Below are 21,808 nucleotides of genomic sequence, written 5' to 3' on the forward strand. Positions count from 1 at the left end.
AGAACCGAAAGTTATGAGATCGTGCGCCTTTCCCATTCCCGTGAGAACATCGAAAGGTGTATGCCAGCCCTTGTCGTTCATGCTCGAAGTTAAGAGCACAAGCATATCGACATGCCAGTTTCTCACTTACAGTGTCAGACTTCCCGGTTGAATTAAGCGAACATGATAATGCCGAGTATTCAACGTCAAATTTTGTCCCCAGCATCTACCATCTGGACAAAAAACGGTAAAGCTTAACGTGCACACAAGTGGCATAGGTATGGATGCAAAGTTCGTCTACAGCAGAGCGAGCATCTGTTTCCAGCTTTACTTCATAGAGGAGAAAGGCCTTAGACGTGATCCGGTATCATCCTCTGAAATTAGAACGTTGCATGGCGTAGAGGTCCTTCTCATGAGTCCCACGCTACTGGGCAATCGGGAGGTCACTTGCACAGGTCGAGCCCGGGCCAACAACCACAACCCCGCAACGCATGGACTTGCCGTATACTTACCGTCTGAGTTCTCCGCAAGCATGAGCTCGTCGGAAGACTCTTTCCTGGCAATAAAGATATCATTAAAGGATGCATCTTCGGCGCACGCCTTAATCGAAGAGAGAGCTCGATGGATACAGGATGGCTGCATCCGTACGTCATATGACTGACGGCTGACCGCCCAACTTCTCCGCTCTTAAATGAACAGCAACACCAACATGGGGTACCATAACAATGACTCCAGCAGCTTTGGTATGCCGCATACAACCGACTTACCATGGCCCATTATCAATCACCGACCTTGACTCGCCCTGAGCGGTTCAATTTTGCTACAGACGTCGTTGACTATTGGGCAGCCCAGACTCCCGTCCCTCGCGCTTTATTCTGGACCAGTCGCGATGGAAAGCAGCAGCGCGACTTGTCTTACAAACACTTCAGCACACAGTCACATCGGATTGCGACCCTGCTCGACAGCTTGGGCGTTCGGAGGGGCGATCGTCTTGTGATCATCTTGCCAAGGATCCCGGAGTGGTGGGAGATAGTGACGGGATGCTTGCGTGCAGGAATCGTCGTTTGTCCGAGCACGACCTTGCTCGTTGCTCATGACATCGAGTATCGCGTCAATGCATCACAGGCGACCGTATTTGTGGGTGACGACGTTAGTTGTCAGAAATTTGCGGCTGTGCGTGATAAATGCCCACAAGTCAAGGTGGTGTTGAAAGTGAACGGAAGCAGTGGAGCCGCGCAATCGGGCGTCGTGGACCTTTTCTCTGCGCTTTCGAAGGTTCCGTCAGACGCGACGTTTGCCGCCGGTTCCATCCGCGTCGAAGACCCCGCGATTATCTACTTCACATCCGGAACTACTGGTCTCGCCAAGATGGTCTTGCATAACCAAATTTCTTACCCACTCGCGCATACAATCACCGGAAAGCACTGGTTGAGGTTGAAGCCAGGCGACTTGTACTGGAATCTCTCTGAGCAGGGATGGGCGAAGGCGGCGTGGTCATTCTTTGGGACATGGAACTGCGGAGCATCATTGTTCATTCAGGATGATCGTAGTGCATTTGATCCATTCCATCTCATCGATACCCTAAACAAGTTCCCAATCACGACCATGTGCGCTCCACCGACCGCTTATCGTCAACTGGTGCTAGATAAGTGTCGGAAGTATTTCGCTGCGAATCCGCCGAAAGCACTTAACCACGTCACCGGCGCTGGTGAACCTCTGAACGCCGAGGTGATCAAGATCTTCAAGGATATGTCCGGCGGCTTGCAAATTTGCGACGGATATGGACAGACGGAAACAATCATGGTATGCGGAAACTTTGCCGGAAACCCCATTAAACCAGGATCAATGGGTAAGCCCTCGCCGGGGGTGCCCCTTGCAGTCATCACTGAAGAAGGCATTGAAGCACCACATCACACCGAGGGCGATATGGCCATCAGAGTTAGCAAAGAGTCGACTACTGATGGCCCGAGCGAGTTCTTTGGTATCTTTGATGGCTACATTCTCAACGGCAAAGCTGAACGTCGTACACGCATGGCCAAGGACGGCAAGACCGTGTGGTATCTGACTGGCGATCGTGCAACACGAGACGAAGACGGATACTTTTGGTTCGTTGGACGTGCAGACGATGTCATCAACTCTGCCGGGTACCGTATTGGCCCGTTCGAGGTGGAATCAGTTCTGAAGCAGCATCCCGGAATTGTCGAGTCTGCTGTCGTCGCTTCGCCTGATCCTGAACGCGTGGAAGTTGTGAAGGCCTTCATCGTCCTCACCGACACTTATGCGGAGAAGAACGAAGAGGAATTGAAGCAAGCGATCCAAGAGTTTTGCAAGACAAATGCGGCGCCTTACAAGTACCCGAGGAAGATACAGTTCGTGCCTGCTTCGTTCTTGCCGAAGACTATCAGTGGGAAGATTCAGCGGAATCAGTTGAGGAAGATGGAGAAGGAGGCATACGAGGCTCGGAACGATGGCCCCAAGAGTGTAGCAGGCGTAGCGGCCAAGCTTTGATGGAGCACGTGATGCACCTGCAGCTGTCCATTTAGGAATTCGCACGCAGAATGCAAGTCCGCTATTCCGTGACGCGCCTTCCGCGCTAGTCGAATGTGGAGGTGTAAATGAAAGTTCTTCGTCGTCCTTCGCACGGACCACCGTCATAATAAGATCACGAAAAATACAGGACTCGATGCTTTATAAGATGGGCACCGGCTGTAAATATGAAGGGCAACAGACAAGCAATTCAAGATGCTCTCCAACATCTTCACCGTCGGTCTCGCCGCTATCCTCCTCGGTCTCCAAGGATCAGAGGCGGCCCATGCCACTTGCTACAACTTGACTATCCCGGTCACCATCTCCGCTAGCAACACCAACCTCTCCCTGCCTCTCCCGGTCAATCAGTCCCAGGTGATCGACTTTGCGACTGCTTCTGCCTCCATCGCGAACAACATCACCAACTACGTCGAGGGCAACTACACCCTCGACGCGACCTACAACATCTCCGCCAGGTTATGCTTGCCCACTTACGCTGCCAACAGCAACTCTTCCACCAACCGCAATGACACGGTTCAGTTCTTGATCCACGGAATCGGCTTCGACAAGTCTTACTGGGACTTGCCTTGCATCAACGGAGTTAACTACTCCTACACCGAAGCTGCTCTTGCCGGGGGGTATGCTACCTTTGGCATTGACAGGTTGGGTGTTGGGCTCAGCAACCCCTCTCTAAGGGATGATGCGACTATTGATCCCAAGAATGAGATCCAGACCCCTGCTCACATCGAGGTTGTTCACCAGCTCACTAACATGTCCGCAATGGCTCCATCCCTCCATAAGCAACACGTCCTTCGAGAGCGTCATCCACGTCGGACACTCCTACGGATCCATCCTCTCCAACGGCTTGGTTGCGAAGCACCCCAACGCCTCGGATGGTTTGATCCTCCAGGGTTACTCCGCCAACGGCTCATGGGTCCCTCAGACAATCGCCGGTCTCCTCCCTACCATTGCCGCTCAGGACCAATCCTTCCGCTTCATAAACGCCTCCACCGGTGTCGCCTTGAACTCTGGTTACCTCCTCTCCAACAACATGTTCCCTGTTTAAGTAATGCTTTGCTTTCTCTTCAACCTCGATGAATGACGCCAGCATATATGCGGTTATTTCTCTCTCATGTCGTGGTTAAGTCACGACAACGGATTGCACGGTTTCGAACGACCTTAGTGCGCAGGACATCACGCTGAACCTTGGTGTTGTAATGATCGTGAGTGGGATGTCGTGATGTATGCCGAAGGAAGGCAGATGAGATACCTGAACCACGAGGATATGACATAGAGAGACGTAGAACTCCATTGAATCATTGAAACAAATGCTAATAGAATCGTCCAAAATACTAAAAGATAGTTACTGTGATCTAGACGAATGTCCAGATCATACCAAACAATGTTCACCCAAAAATGCTCCGATGCTCACATAATGATGTCGTACACTCATATCCACAAGACGCCTATCCATTAAATTTCATCAAGCCATATTCTCACGTTTCGGCACGTTCTCGTTATCAGCTTCATCTTCCTTCAGCGTGTCACTCGTCCCTTCCGATGCATGCCTATCCAAAGTCGTCTTATGGATAGCATTCTCTTGCTCCTGAGGAACCTGCTCCGAACCGTCCTGACAACCTCCGTTTTCCTTCTTGTTGCTCTGTTCAGCTTGCTCACCCGTGTTTTTCTCCTTGTCTTTGTCTTTGTCTTTGTCATCGTCACTATCATGATCGTCGTCACCGGCTCCGCCGATAGTACTCTCACGCATGGCGGGAGAGCGTCTTCTGATCTCCGGACCCTTCCAGATCAAAACAAAAGGAATAGCGCTAAGCGCAAGAGCGATGAAACCCAGAAGGGTTGAAGCCCACCTGAAGTTGAGCTTTTGGTAAAGGTTGTGCGATGCGAGGGGCAAGAAGGCACCGAACGAGTTACAGCCCAGAGAAGCAGAGGTCAAGACGGATGCGGCGTACCTTGCGTAGGAATCACTCAAATAGTTGACAACAGCTAAGTAGATGGTGTAAATACCGATACCGACGAAAACAATACCGATGGTGGGGACGACTCAGTGTACGTCCGGGTAAGACAACCATCCGTAGATGAAAAGACCAGCAGTGAAAACCAGCGAACCACCGCAAGACATGTAGAAATGTGCCTCCGGAAGTGGTTTCTTTCCCTTAGCATCCTTGTTTCTCTTCGCTGTTTGGAGATACGCGCGATCCTGAATCGGGTTCAAGACTGTATCAATAACGGCTCCGACAGACAAGGCCAACTGAATGAGGCCGGTGATGAGCGTAGAGAAACCACAGCTTGCCGAGAACGTTTGCGGCACCGAAGATTGGAAGAGGAAGAGGATACCCCAGGCGAAAGAGACCCATAGGGTGAAGAAGAACACGACGGACTCCGTGAAAAGGAAAACGATCGGTCGAGTACAAGAAAGCTTGACGAGTTGAGTTAAGGACTCACGCTTCGCCTCAGCCTTAGCGTACACTCTCCGGCCAGTTTCCTTTCGCATCTTCTTTGCGATCTGACTGACGAGCACATCTCCGCGAGTTTCCAGGAGAATCAACCAGAAGATAGGTAGGAAACCGCCGTCAATAATGAGCTGCATCCAGAAAATCCACCTCCAACCTTTTGGCTCCGCAATCAGGCCCCCGAACCATGGGCCGAGGGCAATACCGGCTACAGACGACAATCCGAAGATAGACATAGGCAAACTGCGATCGGCATCGGTAAGGAACAGGTCTGTAATGGTTCCTCCGATGATGTTGATGGCTGTCGATGAAGCACCTCCACCGAAGAACCTAGTCACAACAAGTGTCTGAAAGTTCTGTGCAACAGCAGAGGGAACGAGGAAGATCAGGAAGACAATATAACTCCCAAAGTAGATCGGGATGCGCCCAATGATTTCACTGGTGGAACCACGAAAAGTGGAAACACAGCAGCACCGACGTTCCAACTTGTCGTCGCAAAGTACAAGTATGTACTCTGTTCATGGCCGTGAATGTTGACGACGTCGCCAATCTGCGTGTTACCGGATCCGTATGACCCAGCTGGCAGACCGCAAAGAATACCAATCCAGCACACAGTGATGGTAATCAACCACTTGCGACATTTTGGCCACATGTAAGGATTTCTCTTGTCTCCAGGATCCCAATCGATGCTAGCAACGCAGATCAGCTACCATCCAGATCGTCCGAAGGGAATCACTCACTATTCCACCAGCTCCGTTTCCTCGCTCGCTAGGAAAGTTGGCGGGTTCGGCGTATCCTGCGTAGCCAGACGCAGTTCTTGCCCTTCCGTCTGCAAAGCATGCTCCATGATGAGTACTCAACGCCCAAGGTTGCTTCGTCGCAAGGTGTGCCGCCTGAGCATACACGCTGATCTGGGAATATAGCAGAAAAGTATCATGGCACCTAAAGAAAGCTTCTATCAGAGTCCGTGTCGTACGGGCCGGCGACACCTGATCACCGCCGACGGAAGACTCGCGCATACCGGAGAATAGTGCGACCGTGGAATGTCATGGCCGCAGGGGTCGCGCGCGTACCGAAGCCAGCAAGCTTCCCTCCCAATTTGACCGAGACGGCTGGCGAGCCGTTTAGGAGATCTGGACCAGCTTGAAGCTGTCTACACGTGCGCCGCCTTCTTCATCCGTGACTCGGTATTACTTGGGGCTGCGTCTGACAGGTGCGAAATGGGGCCGAAACGCGCCAGCTGCGGGCTAGTCTGAGCGCCGACCGTACAAACACAAAACCCATCGAGGTTCGCACGGCCGCGGCCAGCAACAACATCCTGAATCGTAAATCATATTCACGAAAGAAGTAGAAGAAGTCCTCACGTGTGGTGATAAAATTTTGCTTGTAAAAAATCCGGTCACAGACCGGCAGGAAATCTATGCTATGACGAAAACAATAATGCTATTATCCAAATATCCTTTTCCCTCGTTATACTCATACACTATCGACATCAGCATTGGGCCTGGAGCCACTGCCGCCCTCGCCGGACCTGTTCTCAACGTGCTGCGACCTAGGCGCAAGCCCGTACTTGGCCCTGTTAACCTTCTTCGCCTTTTGCGCCTTGGGGTCCTCATGACCGTGCTTGGGGTAGGGGTCCTGGTAGGTGTCCATCTCAGCGGCAGTCTCATCCTTGTCAGAGGCCTTGTCGTCGTTGCCGTCGGTGTCGAAGCCGTGCTCAGGCAAGAAGCCAACAGACTGCCACGGCTTGATGTCGGAAGCGTACAAGACATCGATCTGCTCGAGAGAAAGACCCTTGGTCTCCTTGGCGAAGAAGAATATGATGACGGCGGAAGCGAAACAACAAGCAGCGAAAACGTAACCGTACTTGAAGCCGATAGCACCAGTGATGAAAGGAGTGAAGAAAGAAATCAAGAAGTTCCAGCCGAAGTTGCAAGCAGTAGCGAGACCAGCACACTTGGAACGAACCCTGAGAGGGTAGGACTCACCAACGATAACATAGGCAGCTGGAGCCCAAGTGGTAGCGAAGCCGAGAATGTAGAAACAGGCAAAGACAATCATGGCAATACCGGCACTCTTGTTGGGGTCGGTCTCGTTGGGTCCACCGTATAGCTTGTAGTTACCGACGGAGGAGAAAATCAAGAAACATACGAACATCCACAAAGCACCGATGATGAGAGGAGTACGACGACCGAAGCGCTCCAAAACGTAAAGACCACCGAAAGTGCAAACGAAGTTAACGACACCGAGAATGATCTGAGCGACGAAAGGAGAATCGACGACCTGGATACCGGTGAAGATAGAGGTACCGTAGTAGAAGAAGTAGTTGGCACCGCAAAGCTGTTGGAAGGACATGACAGCCATTCCGAGGAAGGTCCTGTAACGGACACGCTTGCCGAAGACCTCAGCCCAGCTAGCGGTTCCACCAGCCATCTCCTTCTCCAAGTTCCTAGCGATCTCCTGGTAGTCGGCTTCAACATTCTCATCGTCTTCGTTGGTGCCACGCATCTTGGCAAGAACGCGACGGCAGTCCTTCTCACGGCCAGCCTTCAGAAGGTAACGAGGAGACTCGGGCAAGAAGAGCATGCCGACACCAAGGATGATACCCCATAGGAAGTTGATACCGATAGGAATCCTCCAGGAGCCAGTGTCCTGACGGCTCTCGGTTCCGTAATTGATACAGTATCCAACAAAGATACCGAGGGTGACGAACAATTGGTAAGTGGTGACGACAGTACCACGGACGGACTTGGGAGCAGTCTCAGACTGGTAAGAAGGAGTAACGACAGACAAAGCGCCAATACCGAGACCAGTGATGATACGCGCGACCATAACGTGCACCCAAGAGTTGGTAGCGGAGATCTGGAGAACAATACCAATGAGGTAGACGACACACCAGAACATGACAGAAATCTTCTTTCCGTAGCCATCGGCAATAGGAGAGGACAAAAGACATCCAATAAGAGTACCGATGTTGACCATACCGACGACGAGACCCTGACGAACGTTAGACATTCCAGTAACGACACCGGTAGCGGCATCGCGGATGTCACCAAAGTGCTGCAAGTAGTTGTCCATGTTGATCAAACCAGCGATGGTTCCGGTATCAGCACCGAACATCCATCCTGACATGGAGGCGAAGATGAGAAAGATGACAATCGAGTTGTTTTGCTGCTTTCCATGGTCGGCGGCCGTCATCTTGATTGATTGTTGCTGCGGGGCTGCCTGTTGTCGAAGAACGAGACGCCTTTGGCGATGAGGATGGGGTAAAAAAAGACAAAGTGGGATGATCGACGACTTATTTATGGAGACCCTCCGGGCTCCAGCTGCGGCTGACGTGTCACGGGCGTCCCCGTCTATTCCCGACGAACATTTTTTGGAGAGTAGTAGACGTCGGTGGCAGAATGAAGGCTGTGAAGGCGTCTCGGGACATTTCGATCCGAAAGTGTTCCGACAGGGTCCACTGTAATTTAGAGCACCGGCGGTCTGACGGGTAGCGTGCATGGAATGAACCGAAGTTCCACCGAAGTAACATCGAAGATCGATCCAGCAACGAGGCAATGAGTGTAATAGGAGGGAGTTGAAGGAGCAAGACGAATGTAATCAAGGCCACTCATTGGACTCGTCAGTCCCGTCAGATCAGTCGCACACAGTCCCCTCCTCTCTCTACGCCGTTAAACGCCGGGTTGCCCACATGCACCGAACACAGACATGCGCCACCCGCGATCCGGCAGCCGGAGATGGTACCGTAGCGCGCGGGAGCCAAACATGGAAAAACGTAAACCCGACGCCGAACTATCCCCGAACGAGCAACCCTTCCTCCGTTCAACTCTCTATAGTGTCACCCTCCTGACAACGGGATCAGTCCGTTCCGTCTCCTATACACCTCCGCTTCCAGGGATCATTCCCTCCGCATCCGTTCCCCCCAGTTCCCCAACACCTGGACTACTGAGGAGTAGCTATGGAACTGGAGAAATGACGATTATGGGTAGTACAGCACTGCCCCACTCGCAGGTTCCGTGGCGAAGCATGCTTCGTCGACCTCGGCCTGACGATCATCAAATCTGCCCTTTCTGTAGTACCCAGCGTTGACCTTTTCAAGTAACTCATCGACACGACTCTTCCTTACAAGAAAAACACAGCATCCGCCCCACCCGGCTCCTGTCAGTCGCGCACCATCGGCACCCGAAGCGAGTGCCAACTGACAAATCTCGTCAATCTCAGGTACCGAACAGTTGTAGAGATCTCTACACGATGCTTGCGAGGCGTTCATAATACCACCCAACTTCGTAAAGAAATCATCCGTGGAGATCGCCTCCGTCGACTGAATTGCCGACTGAAATTGGAGAACTCGCGCGGCCTCTGAGTAGACATGTAGCGCACGATCGCGGAGTTGGAAGCGCTCGGCTTCGACTACCCCATAAAGTTAGTATGACACTGCTAAGCAAACACAAGCAATTTCGAACCTGGAAAGCGTGTCATGTACTTTTCGACAAGCTCATTCTCCTCACATCCCATCATGCTCGCCAATTCCTGCCTTGTGTAGCCGTCGGGGTTGGGGAATTCTTCCTCCACGATTTGGAGCATCTCCACAAATTGATCCTCCATGGGGACGTCCTTGCCGCGGAACTGGCGGACCATGACGTCCCGCAAAGTCCCTCCGAACCCATCTCGAACATCCAATTCACCTAGTTGCAACTTCCTTCCCAAGATCTCCGCTGCAATCGTACACTCCACCACCCGCAAGTTGTAGTTTCTCGGAGCAGTAAGATGCTTCACCGACGTCACCAACGTATTCGCAATAACAAACGCAACGCCATCATCCAAATGCCTCGGAAACTGCAACGGCGTCGCATCCAACTTTGGCTTAAACTCCACGAACAACGCATTCCCCTCCATCCCAAACACCGACGCCATTTGATCCATACCACCGGAATTGACACCAACAGCACGTTCACTCACGACTGCCAACTGCGCCAATTCGTGCTTGCTAATGCCCTTCTCTCCATACGCAACTAAGCAGGCAAGAGCAGACGTACACACCATCGCAGCCGAACTGGACAACCCCGACGCAAGCGGAACAGTTCCGTCAACCACGACCTGCATCCCAATCTTCGGAAGCTCCTTTCCCGGGTATTTATTCTGCAGAAGCTCCAGTGTGCCGTGTAGTCCGACCTTGAAGTAATTGCTCCACTCCGGCTTACTGGCATCGATCTCCACGTCCTCTGGTGTCGCGGCGGCAGCGGCTTCACGCTCTGGGAACTTATCGGAAACGTTCGCAAGGGTAATCTTCGGCTCATAGCCCTCCGCATCCGGCTCAACAGCTCTAAAAGCAATCAACACATCTGCTGAAATGGACATAGGTAAAACCGCAAACTCCGAATAATCGATATGCTCCCCTGTACAAACTTGTCAGCCGACGTCAGAGGTTGCTCGACGACTCTGTACCGATCAAATTCACCCGTCCAGGACTCCTGGCAACCACAGTCGCATCCGCTCCAAACCTCTCCTTGAACGCACTCAACAACTGATCCCACCTCTCACCCTGCGCCGGAATCGCAAGTGATCCGTACACATGCTTGATATCGTCGACAGTTGGTACAATGTTCATCCTCAGATCAATCGTAATGGTCGTCTGGCATCCAATTAAGGTGGTATATATATCAGCGGGTGCGCTTGGGCGGTCGGTTCTCCCCGCTCGGCCTGTTCTCCGCCGTCGCGCTACGACGTCCTTGTGCATGAGTCTGATTTAGCCGGCGTATATGGGATCGAGTTATCGAGAAAGTGCGGAGGATAACTCGCACGTACGGTAGATCCCTCCGGTCCGAGTGCACGTAAGCGACGTAAGCGACATCTCGTATATAAACACCTCGCTCTTCCAATTGAGCTCATCACAGCGGATCAACCGACCAAAAACTGAGATTCTAAGAATACCGGCGACTGTTCACCAAACTCTGACATACCACCAAAAATACCACTATTACATAATGTCCAAAAGCGCCAATCCTACAGCTTATCCCAAAATCACACTCACATCCACGTTATACGGCGCCTCGCCCCTATCCCACGCTCTCCTCACCACATCCTTCGCCTTGACAACATTCCCCATTCCCTGTACCCTACCAACACGATCCAACACGACCATCGCCAACGCCCGATCAGATTGCGTGACACATTCACACGCCACCACGACAACAGGCCACAACAACGCCGCCATCCGTCCACCAAACGTACAAATCTTCGACAAGCAATTCAGCGCCGGCGTCACGCACCCCTGTACCGACATATGACACGCAGGCAAATTGTACAACCTCCGATACAGATAAATCAACGCCGCATACCTCCACGCCTCAGCCGCCTGTACCACCGAATGCCACTCCGGATCCGCCGTATTACTCCCCGGCGCCTGCCAATTGAGGAAGTCTTGCTCCAACTGTTCCGCCTCAGACAACCAATACGCCCGACCCTGCGCCGCAGCAATCATCGGATCCTCCTCATGCTTCACCGTCGGTGATCCCCAATTTATAGCTTGACCACTCGCAGCCGCCGCAACTCGACACAGTTTCGCAATAATCGGCCACAGCGAGCCAGACAAACCGAAAACATCATCCACCGCCTCACCCTTTGATACGAGTTGCGACGCAGTCTGCGCATACATAGCATCAGACAACGGACATGTCCCCATACACAACGCCGCAACAATATCAAAATACCAAAATATCTTCTTCAAAAACCTCCAATTCCCAAAACTCGGCGGCGAATTCCGGATAATCGAAAACGCACCCTTCAGATGCGCAAGTGTCGCCGCTCCACCGCCTCCGTCTGCGATCTCCGTATACACCAACAACAAGATCGTACTCAGGGTTCGTTCTTCTGATGTTCCGCCCACACCTGCTTGTCTGATCTCCTCCATCAACCCTTCGACGGCCTTGGTTTGCCAGGTCAACCACCCCGCACCTTCCTCATGCGCCAAGGCCAGCTCGGGCAGCAATTGTTGGCGGTGCTTGGAGGCGAACGCATATAATGCTCTCTCCATCGCACCTTCATGATGTGACGAAAACAACATTGGAAGAAAGTACTTGTGGAAGGGGTTGTCGCTTCCAGAACTGAATGCCAAGAGCGTGCTTGCGCTATTGAGAAAGTACTGGATAAGAGATTGCGAGGAGACGGAGTTAAGGTGTGCGCCAGGCACCGATGGCAGCGCTGAGTATGAAAGCATATTGTAAAATGGTTGGGCCATCGGGTTTATCGGCGAACTGGTTGGAAATGTGTTGTGCGCTACCAGCGCTGCACAAGGTTGTTCGGCAGCTGCTGGAACACCGCCAACAAAAGCGGACGCAAGACCGTCAACTGATTGCCTTCGTGGGGTCAGCGGATCACATGGAGTGTTTTCTGTAGAATACGTCAGAATGATTCCGGTGGTAAGTCGCAGTCGTAGACGCACCTCTCGTCGGCCCGTCCTTCTGCACAGGATATTCACACGTCCATCCTCGCTCCGCACAACTCGTACATGACGGCTTTACCTGATCGCACTTCTTCCTTCTCTGACGACTGTATACTCGTTAGAATTTACATTGAGAATAGCAACAGAGCACGCACCATTGAAAGCAACCTATAACCACGCGTTAGCAACTGCGCATTCACCCGCACAAGAAGCAACCTACCAGTCCTGGTCCTCTTCAAAAACGGCTTCCGCCTCTTCATCTTTCCCTCATCCATGTCGTTTAGCTAGCTATAGCGATAGAACAGTCGTCGTTGTCGTCGTCGTCGTCGTCGTTACACGTCGCCCCGTCAATGACTGTTTTTCTGGGGGAGAGTGCCACCCCCGCCTGTATGGGGCTAGTTCCGTCAGCTGCTACCGAGGCATCGCCTTTAGCCTACAAACTCTAACATGAACCCGACGAGCTGAGAGTACCATGAGTAAGTCAAAGGAAGATCCCCCATGAATGGTAGCTCTATGGGTTGGTGAAGTTTCCAGAGTTTCCGAGGATGTTGGCTCGCGTCGGCTTGCTGTGTTTGTTCGGCGGTGCTCCGAAGGGCTGTATGCAGGGGCGTAGGATGACTTGATCCGTCACTCCGAACCACATGTAAGGGAACCTCCTTCTCATTGAACAGTCCATTTGACTTCGACTAGAATAAGGTAACACGATTCGCAAATGAAAATGAAATACCAGATAACCCCAAGAAAACACAAGAAAAACACATCCCAGATATACCCAATGTCAACGCAAACCAAAACAACTCGTTCAACATATCACCGTCATCAACATAGAAATATCGTTGATTTTTTGAACTCCTCCCAGTACCAATCGATGCTCATCATCATCCCTGACTCATCACAACACAGCACGACCCGCTTACTTCTTCTCCTTCAAGGAAGAGTGGGCAGTGAACTCATGGAGAGCCTTACCGGCGGGAACCATGGGGTAAACGTGCTCACCCTTAGTAACAACAGCCTCCATCAACACAGGACCCTCATGGTCCAAGAACTCCTTCATCTTAGCGGGCAACTCCTCCAAGGTAGTACACCTGATACCCTTAACGTGCATAGCCTCAGCCAAGGCAACGAAGTTAGGGTTGTGCTGGATGGTGTGAGCGTAACGCTGGTCGTAGAACAAATCCTGCCATTGCTGGACCATACCCTGGAACTCGTTGTTCAAGACCAAGATCTTGACACCGATGTTGTACTGGGCGGCGGTGGCCAACTCCATAGCAGTCATGGAGAAGGAGGCATCACCGTCAATGTCGACGACAATGCAGTCAGGACGAGCGACCTTGGCACCGATAGCGGCGGGAACACCGAAACCCATGGTACCGAGACCACCAGAGGTGACCATAGTACGGGGAGACCTCCACCTGAAGTGCTGAGCAGCCCACATCTGGTGCTGTCCGACACCGGTAGCGATGATAACCTTCTCCTTGCGACCCTCAGTCTGCTTGCTCAACTCCTCAATCACGGATTGGGGCTTGACGAGCTCTCCAGGCTTCTCGGGGGTGTAGGTGAAGGGAAACCTCTTCTTCCAGTCGTTGATCTGGGTGAACCACTCGTTACGGTCCTGGACAGTCTCAACCTTGTTCAACAAGAGCCTCAGGTTCTCAACAACATCACCCTCAACAGCCTCGTCAGCCTGGATGACCTTGTTGATGTTCTTGGGCATGATCTCGAAGTGAACAATACCACCACGCTTCTGCAAAGCAGCGGCACGGGCAGCGGGAGCGAACTTGGGGATGTTACCAGTGACACGATCATCAAAACGGGCACCGAGAGCCAAGATCAAATCGGCCTCCTGGATGGCCATGTTGGCGTAACCGGAACCGTGCATACCGAGCATGTGAAGGGACTTGGGGTCCAACTCGTCGAAAGCACCAAGAGCCTGGAGGGTGGTAGTAACGGGGATCTTGCACTTGTCGGCGAACTTCTTCAAGAGCTTAGGACCGTCCTCAGAGGAAAGAATACCCTGTCCAACGTAAAGGATGGGCTTCTTAGAGATCTTCAACAACTCGTTGACGCGGTCAAGGGCGTTGTCGGTAACCTCCTCGTTCAAGGCGGTCTGTGCGGAAGAAATGAGGGTGGCGCTGGGAAGAGTGGACTTAGTAGGGATGGGGTGACGGAGGATAGCGGCAGTAACATCCTTAGGAAGGTCGACAAGGACAGGTCCGGGACGACCAGAGGTGGCGATCTCGAAAGCCTCGTTAATCCTGCGAGGAAGCTCGGCAATGTCCTTGACCATGACGTTCCACTTGGTACAAGCACGGGAGATACCGAGGACATCGGCCTCCTGGAAAGCGTCGGTACCAATAGCAGTAGTAGGCACCTGACCACAGAATACAACCAAGGGAGTACCATCAGACATGGCATCCTGAATAGGAGTAATAACATTGGTCGCACCAGGACCAGAAGTAACGAGAACAACACCAGGCTTGCCACTCACACGAGCGTATCCCTCGGCCATGTGACCAGCACCTTGCTCGTGGCGGGGGAGGATGAAGTCGAAGTGAGGCGAGTTGTAGATGGCGTCGAACACGGGAAGAATGGCACCTCCAGGGTATCCGAACACATGCTTGACACCCTGACGGAGCATCATCTCGTGGAAGATCTGCCCACCGGACATACCGACGAAGGTATCGTCCATCTCCTCAACCTTCTGCTTCATGGGGTGCAGAGGCTTGTGGGTCTTGGCGGTGTTGAAAGCCGGTGCTGGCACAGGACGAGAAGCTGGTGCTGCTTGGCCATTCTTAGGGGTATTTGATGAGATGAAACGTGCTGCTGATGAAGGAGCAGACGAACGCAGAGCCCGCGCTGCTGAACGGGCAGCGGCGAGGCGAGTAGGGAAATTTCGAATCATCGTCGGGGTGTTATGAATGCGAGGAGGGACGGCGGATGGAGAACGGAGAAGGCTGCTACAGACGAGATGTAGGATCGATACAGACAGAGATCGAAATGCCTTTTGTAAATCGCCCGACGAATGAGAAGGATGGCAACTTTGACTCACTCAGCAGCTGGGATGTATGCGGGGCAAATCAAAATTTGGCAAGGGCACGGCGCGCCTTGGGAATCGAAGGCCTCGGCAAACAACCGGCGCCGGCGCCCATCGGACCAGTGGGAAGAGACCCATGCACAAACCTGTCCGCAAGATTCCGATACAGACAAAACACAGAAAATATCTTGGTATTTATATATTGTAAAGAGACTACGTTACAACGAAACCTTGCAGGAAATCCAGCTGCAATTCGTCAACAACTCAACTCCTATTCGTACTCTTCCTATCGTAAGCTTCTTAAGCATCGACGACCTGGTTCTCAAAACGGGCAGCGTTTCCGGAGAAGACACCTCCCTTCTCGGCGACATCCTTCTGAATCCTGTAAATGCACTGCTGCTTAGCATTGCCATCCTCGGACTCGTCGTCCAACTTCCAGGACAAGAACTCGTTGGTGTAGTTGGGCTGGAACTCCTGGTCGACAATGCCGAGACGGCGGGAGTAGTTCGTAACCTTGGTCCAGTCACGCTTGACGTTAGCCAAGTCGTGAGAGAAGTAAGCGAAAGTACGCTCGAACATCTTGCGGTTGACGTCGGTGGCCATGATGGGCTTGACGTCAACGTACTCCTCGTAAGCCTTCTTGGGCTCAGCGAGAACGTAGTCGTTGGCGCGCTTGACAGCCTTCATGAAAGCCTTGATCTTCTCGGGGTTCTCCTCGATGAACTTCTCGTTACCGATGAAGAGGATAGAGCAGAAACAGCAGCATCCAAGCTCAGCGAGCTCGTCAATGCGGAGCATCTGGACGTCAGAGCGGGGACGGCCCTGGGAAGCGAGCCACTCCTCGAGCTCAACCATCTGGATGTTCTCCAATCCAATACCAGCGTCAATCTCACCCTTGATGATGGCCTTGGAGACGTTCATACCGCAACGGACGGCGGTGTAGTCCTCGGGGGACATACCGAAGTGACGGGTAAGCTCGTCGATCTGGATCTTTCCGAACTCTCCGACGTAACCGATCTTCTTGCCCTTGAGGGACTGGAAGTCAGTGGTGATGCCAGATCCCTTAAGGTAGATGACACCAGTGAAGGGCTCGTCCAAGAGGGAACCGAAAGCCTTAATGGGGAAACCACGGGCCTTACCGGCGATGGTGTGGATCATAGCCTTGCAACCAATGTCAACCTTGCCAGAACCGATGATCTCGGTGACATCAGAAGGGTCATTGGGCTCAATGATGGCGACCTTGACACCCTCCTCCGCGAAATAGCCCTTGGCCTGGGCGAGGAAGATGGGGATGTGGTAGGGGGTAGCGTGCCTTTGATATTGATCAGCAATTGCAATTGATCTGCTTAATCATATTTACTCACCAGTTCAACAAGCAGGTAACCTTATCAGTCGACATATTGAATTGTGTATGGGTATGGGCGGTGTATGGGTATGTGGATGGAAGAAGAAAAGGATGGGAACTGGCGAAGGTGGGCGTTTCTCTAACCTTCTGACGTGGCCCGTGAGAACCCCCTAACGCTCAATCTCGGTGCCCAACTGCCGGCTGCTCATTCCGAACTTCACGATCAGGATCATTCGTTGGGTCCGGTGAGTGTTTTACCGCATCACCAGCCCCGGATTATTTGATGGTGGTGAGGCAGAGTTACTCCACACCCGCCGTTTATCCTTATCGGCACTAAGCGCGGGAAAATGGGTATTCCATGACGACGTTCATCTCGAGTCGTTGCGAAGTGAGCTGGACATGAAGACAGCAGTCAATGGCGAGCCTGTCAACCCTCGATCGACGAAGGACCATGACAGTGACCCTTGTCGAGATGGAGCAGCCCTTTGGAGGTTAATTTTCACGCACGGACTTTCTCCCCCGGATAATCGCCTAAGCCCGGTCGATCCCAATTTATCCAGACCAGTAGGTACCCGCGGCTGTGCGGCTGTGCATGCGCGCGTGAACCAGTGAGGAGGAGCAAGAGGAAGAGGGAGTGAAGGAGAGCTTCCAACTGAGTGCGGTCTTGTAGTTGAAGCAATCGTACAGCATCAATTGAGCATGCCACGACCAGTTGACCTCGAGAACAACAACGGGCCGTCTGCATAGCCTCTCCAAACCGCACGGGATTGTGTGTAGCCTACGGGGACTCGAGGTACATGCCTCTGGGCGTCATGGCAGCATTTGTAATCTCGCAACGGTTAAAGTGTAGACTATTCCGAGCCATGGGGGCTTAGGCGGTAAAACTGGTGCACGTCTGATTATGTGTAGTCGTGCATAGAACTGCCGAGACTCCATACATATATACGGTAGCAGCTGGGCCGCATACATAACGGCTCAATGAAACCCGGACCTGTAGATTGGAGAGAATAGTTTTGTATGTTCTCATGCTCAGTAAATGAAGGTAACTGCACCGAAACGCCTGACAATCTCGTAAAACTAAAGCTATCATCCTCCTCTCCATCTCCACCCACCTACGTCAAGGTGTACTGAGGACCCTCACCTCCCTGAGGAACCTGCCAGTTGATATCCTGCGTGGGAACCTTGATATCACAAGTTTTGCAGTGAATACAGTTCTGCGCATTGATCTGGAACCTCTTGCCCACAGCACTCTTCTCATCATCGATGTACTCGTAAACACCAGCAGGACAGAACCTGTTCTCGATACCCTTGTAGTCGGGGTAGGCAGCCTCGGCGTGCTTGACCCAGTCCTCGACTTGCAAGTGGACGGGCTGATCTTCCTCGTGGTTGGTACCCGTTCGTGCGACGTTGGTCAAGAGATCGAAAGACAACTCGCCATCGGGCTTGGGGTACTCAATGGGCTCGCACTCGGAAGCCTTCTTGGTAGCAGCCGCATCAGTCGAAGGGTGCTTGAAAGTCCATGGTGCCTTACCACGGAGGATAAGAGTGTCGATACCAGAGTAGAGCAATCCACCGTAAACACCAAGCTTAGTGTGGAACGAAGGACGAACGTTACGAACCTCGTAAAGCTCCTTCATGACATACGAATCCTTAATGGAGGTCTCGTAGTCGTAAAGCTGAATAGCTCCAGGAGCATCGCTCGCCAAAGCCTTAACCGCAGCCTCAGCCGCGAGCATACCAGACTTCATCGCAGCATGCGTGCCCTTAATCTTCGGCACGTTCAAGAAACCAGCAGTATCACCAATGAGCACACCACCAGGGAACGTCAGTCTAGGAACAGACTGGTATCCACCCTCATTCAACGTCCTCGCTCCGTACGAGATACACTTACCGCCCTTCAAGACATCCGCGTACATAGGGTGGTGCTTCATCCTCTGGAACTCCATATAGGGGTTCAAGTAAGGATTAGGGTAATCCAGACCAATAACCAACCCAACACTAACCAGGTTCTCTCCGAAATGGTACATCCATCCACCACCGTAGGTATCCTTCTTCAAAGGCCATCCAAGGGAATGACTCACATGACCCTCCTTCCAGTTCTCAGCCGGCACCTCCCAGACCTCCTTCAATCCAAGACCGTACGTCTGAGGGTCAATTCCCTTCCTCAAGTTGAACTTCTTGACAATCTGCTTCGTCAACGATCCGTGACATCCCTCGGCGAAGAAAGTAAGCTTGGCGTGGAACTCCATTCCGCGCTCATATGTCGACTTTGGCTTTCCGTCCCTTCCGAGCCCAACATCGTTGGTGGCGACACCCTTGACGGATCCATCCTCATTGTACAAAACCTCACTCGCCGCAAATCCAGGGTAGACCTCAACACCCAACTCTTCAGCCTTCTCCGCAAGCCACTTGACGACATGGTTAAGAGAAACAATGTAGTTTCCCTCATTGTGCATCTGTGGTGGCAGCGGCAAAGGGAAAGACCCCTTCTCCGTCAAGAACTTGACCGCATCATCCTTTACCGGAGTAAGCGGCGACGGCGGGTTATCTCTCCACTCTGGGAAAAGCTCATTCAGCGCCCTAGGCTCAATAACCGCTCCCGAAAGTGTATGTGCTCCCATCTCTCCCGCCTTCTCCAACACCAACACACGGATGTCACGTCCCTCATCCTCGGCCAACTGCTTAATCCTAATAGCAGCTGACAAACCAGCAGGTCCACCTCCGATGATACACACATCAACCTCATCCGACTCGCGCTCGATAGTAGCGGGGTCGAAAGTCTCATGTTGGAACAAGGGACGAGTAGAATGTAAAGAACGGCAAGAAACACCGACTTGACGAGCGAAAGCACGACGGACAGCTAGCTGAACCTTAGGAAGTGCCTGGCGAAGGGCGGCGCCGGTGAGGACTGTAACTCTTCGTACGGACATGATGGTGACCGATAAACGTCGAGGGCGGTACAGGCAGGTAATGGAGTGGTATATAGGGTCGCAGACAAACAGCTATACCCCTCTTAAACGGCTGATCGACCCGATGGACGCGTTCAATTTCGGGCGGGCAACTTCGGGGCAACTCCAAAAAAAGGTTCGGGCTTATGCGGGGTATGGCGAATCAAGCGCGAATCACATGTCGAGGATTACAAGACGGCCATTTGGACGATGAAGGCAAAAAAGTTCCAGGGGTTTTCTATATTTTTTCCTTCGTAATAGACTAAGCAGAGACGAAAGCAAGTGTTAACCTCGAGAAAGGAGAGTGAGAGAAGGGTATACGGCCAGCGCCATCATAATCGCTGCCAGCAACAAGCATGTCCAAAATGTATCTCCGACCACCATGTCGTTATCGTTTCATCCACCCGATATCGTTTTCCAAAAAGTACGCCGCCTTCCGGGCGTAAATGTATCTTTATCGTACCATCCGCTGCTCCTTAGAACCAGTTGTCCAACTCCCCAACACCAATATCTTCTGGGCTGCGTACAGCATCCATCTGAGAATCCTCACTCCACGACTTCATACTCGTATCATCCAACCCGGTCAAAGTAAGCTTCTCAACGTTGTCCCCGCCAACGATGCCATTCTCCATGCCTTCCCCAGACTCCTCCTCGTTCTGGCTGACAGCAGGCAACAGGCGACGACAGGGTGACTCAATACCGCCCATCTCCAAACGGCCAACCTTCCTGGCAACCAACTGCTCCAACTCCTCATCCTCGGTCTTGCCGAAGCGTCTACTTCCATCACGGCTGCTCTCCCTCGGCGGCGTCAAAGCCTGAAACGTCCAGCGTTGGCTCGAGGGAGCTCCGAGGTCAGTCTCGGGGAAGAAAGGATCAGGACTGGGACTGAGAGCACGGTATCCAACGTTCTTGGACGAGAACGGACCCTGAAGGTGGGAGGGCGTAGTATCATCCTCATCCTGAGACGAACCCTCGTCATCAGAGGCTTCGTGCATAGAGTTGTCGGAGTTGTCGTCTCCAATGTCACTGACATCGTCAATAATAACGAGTTCCTCATTGTCGTGCTCCGCGGCCGGGGTAGGCAAGCCTCCGTTGAATGCACCATTCAAAAGGTAGAAGAACGTCCGTCTTGGGAATCCCGCCTCAGAGTATCTTCCCAGCACCGTCTCACCAGTTCCACGCTCCTGCTTGCGCATATACCCAGCAACCTTCGTGCTGACAATGTTCGAGTTCATGTTCAACCCACGCTTCAACATAGCATCACACAAATCCTTCGCACACATCGGCTTGTTGCCGTTGGCCTTCAACGTAGCCAAGACCTCACGAATGACAGGGTCCTGGTTGGCGATAGGTGCATCAGTCGCAGGGCCGCTGAAGGGTGGTGAGGTTGGAGGGGTGTTCATCTCGCTAGGAGCGAACGAAAGCGGCGAAGAACGCTTCAAGCGCTTCCGTGGGGGTTCATTGCTGGTGGACAAAGGTGTAGAAACAGAGCCGGAATCTCTTCGAGGAATTGGTGATGAGGAAACGGAGTGCGACGTCGGGTCGAAGGAGAGAGACTTGTGGCGAGTGTGCATAACCATATCGTAGCTCTTCTGTCTGCGGTCCTCTTTACGCGTATATAAAGCCCTGTATGCCGCGTTTTTCGGGGTTGAATGCAGCCCTTTCTTTCTTCTCTCGGAATGACTCGACGGTTGGGGTGGCGAAACGCGTCTGGTGCGCTCAGGCCAGCAAAAGGATAAACTTGGTACGAGGAAGGAGGTTTTCTCTAGTACTGGCTATGCCCTGTGTCTCCCAAAAAAGGAATTCAAAAATGAAGCGGTCGTGTTTGTGTCGGATGTTATCCTTTCTCCTTTTACCCTGCCTGGCCTTTCTTTTCCGCCTCCCTAAGCTTGGGTTGCGAAATTTGAGAGCGCGTCAACAATGGCGCCTACGTAGCCGTGATGGAATCAAGGGGCCCTCGCATAGAACTGGAAAAGAACACGAAAATTAGTAACAGCCAATCACATCCTCCATTTTGACCACCATGAACGACAAGGAAAGTTGTGATGGATGATCCTGATA

At 52.5% G+C, this 21,808-nt stretch overlaps 10 protein-coding genes across 10 annotated transcripts; 2 read left to right on the forward strand and 8 right to left on the reverse strand.

Moving 5' to 3' along the window:
• The first annotated feature begins 467 nt into the window (after positions 1-467).
• SAICODRAFT_187244 (acyl-coenzyme A synthetase ACSM5) lies at positions 468-2,604 on the forward strand. The gene has a single exon (XM_019166000.1). The coding sequence runs from the start codon at positions 748-750 to the stop codon at positions 2,485-2,487; it is 1,740 nt and encodes a 579-aa protein (XP_019020942.1). The 5' UTR covers positions 468-747; the 3' UTR covers positions 2,488-2,604.
• A 117-nt stretch (positions 2,605-2,721) lies between these two features.
• SAICODRAFT_10364 (uncharacterized protein) lies at positions 2,722-3,571 on the forward strand (the record flags this gene model as incomplete). The annotated part of the gene is made up of 2 exons (XM_019165225.1): positions 2,722-3,255; positions 3,323-3,571. 2 exons carry the CDS (start codon positions 2,722-2,724, stop codon positions 3,569-3,571), a joined length of 783 nt encoding a protein of 260 aa, XP_019020943.1.
• A 517-nt stretch (positions 3,572-4,088) lies between these two features.
• On the reverse strand, positions 4,089-5,823 carry SAICODRAFT_37541 (MFS general substrate transporter; the record flags this gene model as incomplete). The annotated part of the gene is made up of 5 exons (XM_019168567.1): positions 4,089-4,165; positions 4,228-4,566; positions 4,612-5,414; positions 5,441-5,665; positions 5,717-5,823. The coding sequence occupies 5 exons, from the start codon at positions 5,821-5,823 to the stop codon at positions 4,089-4,091; spliced, it is 1,551 nt and encodes a 516-aa protein (XP_019020944.1).
• Positions 5,824-6,452: 629 nt separating this feature from the next.
• Positions 6,453-8,174, reverse strand: SAICODRAFT_62683 (hexose transporter Ght6; the record flags this gene model as incomplete). Its single annotated transcript, XM_019169932.1, has 1 exon — positions 6,453-8,174. One exon carries the CDS (start codon positions 8,172-8,174, stop codon positions 6,453-6,455), a length of 1,722 nt encoding a protein of 573 aa, XP_019020945.1.
• Positions 8,175-8,958: 784 nt separating this feature from the next.
• On the reverse strand, positions 8,959-10,587 carry SAICODRAFT_37543 (galactokinase; the record flags this gene model as incomplete). The annotated part of the gene is made up of 3 exons (XM_019168568.1): positions 8,959-9,389; positions 9,443-10,375; positions 10,425-10,587. The coding sequence occupies 3 exons, from the start codon at positions 10,585-10,587 to the stop codon at positions 8,959-8,961; spliced, it is 1,527 nt and encodes a 508-aa protein (XP_019020946.1).
• A 237-nt stretch (positions 10,588-10,824) lies between these two features.
• Positions 10,825-12,764, reverse strand: SAICODRAFT_32189 (uncharacterized protein). Its single transcript, XM_019168139.1, has 4 exons — positions 12,641-12,764; positions 12,576-12,588; positions 12,421-12,527; positions 10,825-12,368 (listed from the first exon to the last, which is right to left on the reverse strand). The coding sequence occupies exons 1-4, from the start codon at positions 12,693-12,695 to the stop codon at positions 10,990-10,992; spliced, it is 1,554 nt and encodes a 517-aa protein (XP_019020947.1). The 5' UTR covers positions 12,696-12,764; the 3' UTR covers positions 10,825-10,989.
• A 569-nt stretch (positions 12,765-13,333) lies between these two features.
• On the reverse strand, positions 13,334-15,502 carry SAICODRAFT_97987 (acetolactate synthase; the record flags this gene model as incomplete). Its single annotated transcript, XM_019172137.1, has 1 exon — positions 13,334-15,502. The coding sequence occupies exon 1, from the start codon at positions 15,320-15,322 to the stop codon at positions 13,334-13,336; it is 1,989 nt and encodes a 662-aa protein (XP_019020948.1). The 5' UTR covers positions 15,323-15,502.
• Positions 15,503-15,629: 127 nt separating this feature from the next.
• Positions 15,630-17,243, reverse strand: SAICODRAFT_68091 (NMT1-domain-containing protein). Its single transcript, XM_019170354.1, has 2 exons — positions 16,819-17,243; positions 15,630-16,766 (listed from the first exon to the last, which is right to left on the reverse strand). The coding sequence occupies exons 1-2, from the start codon at positions 16,851-16,853 to the stop codon at positions 15,755-15,757; spliced, it is 1,047 nt and encodes a 348-aa protein (XP_019020949.1). The 5' UTR covers positions 16,854-17,243; the 3' UTR covers positions 15,630-15,754.
• Positions 17,244-17,911: 668 nt separating this feature from the next.
• Positions 17,912-19,729, reverse strand: SAICODRAFT_62608 (uncharacterized protein; the record flags this gene model as incomplete). Its single annotated transcript, XM_019169926.1, has 1 exon — positions 17,912-19,729. The coding sequence occupies one exon, from the start codon at positions 19,727-19,729 to the stop codon at positions 17,912-17,914; it is 1,818 nt and encodes a 605-aa protein (XP_019020950.1).
• Positions 19,730-20,034: 305 nt separating this feature from the next.
• SAICODRAFT_22053 (uncharacterized protein) lies at positions 20,035-21,577 on the reverse strand. The gene has a single exon (XM_019166507.1). The coding sequence runs from the start codon at positions 21,325-21,327 to the stop codon at positions 20,224-20,226; it is 1,104 nt and encodes a 367-aa protein (XP_019020951.1). The 5' UTR covers positions 21,328-21,577; the 3' UTR covers positions 20,035-20,223.
• Between the last annotated feature and the right edge of the window lie 231 nt (positions 21,578-21,808).

This window comes from Saitoella complicata, assembly GCF_001661265.1.
Source record: "Saitoella complicata NRRL Y-17804 unplaced genomic scaffold SAICOscaffold_30, whole genome shotgun sequence".
NCBI lineage: Eukaryota > Fungi > Ascomycota > Saitoellomycetes > Saitoellales > Saitoellaceae > Saitoella > Saitoella complicata.

What these genes read in the sequence shown, in the direction of transcription:
- SAICODRAFT_187244 (XM_019166000.1), top strand. Translation starts at nt 748, where the DNA reads ATGGCCCATTATCAATCACCGACCTTGACTCGCCCTGAGCGGTTCAAT.
- SAICODRAFT_22053 (XM_019166507.1), bottom strand. Translation starts at nt 21,327, where the DNA reads ATGGTTATGCACACTCGCCACAAGTCTCTCTCCTTCGACCCGACGTCG.
- SAICODRAFT_32189 (XM_019168139.1), bottom strand. Translation starts at nt 12,695, where the DNA reads ATGGATGAGGGAAAGATGAAGAGGCGGAAGCCGTTTTTGAAGAGGACC. An exon ending in GAAGGACGGGCCGACGAGAG is followed by an intron (nt 12,369 to 12,420) that starts GTGCGTCTACGA and finishes CGTATTCTACAG; the next exon opens with AAAACACTCCATGTGATCCG.
- SAICODRAFT_68091 (XM_019170354.1), bottom strand. Translation starts at nt 16,853, where the DNA reads ATGTCGACTGATAAGGTTACCTGCTTGTTGAACTG. An exon ending in GTTACCTGCTTGTTGAACTG is followed by an intron (nt 16,767 to 16,818) that starts GTGAGTAAATAT and finishes TCAATATCAAAG; the next exon opens with GCACGCTACCCCCTACCACA.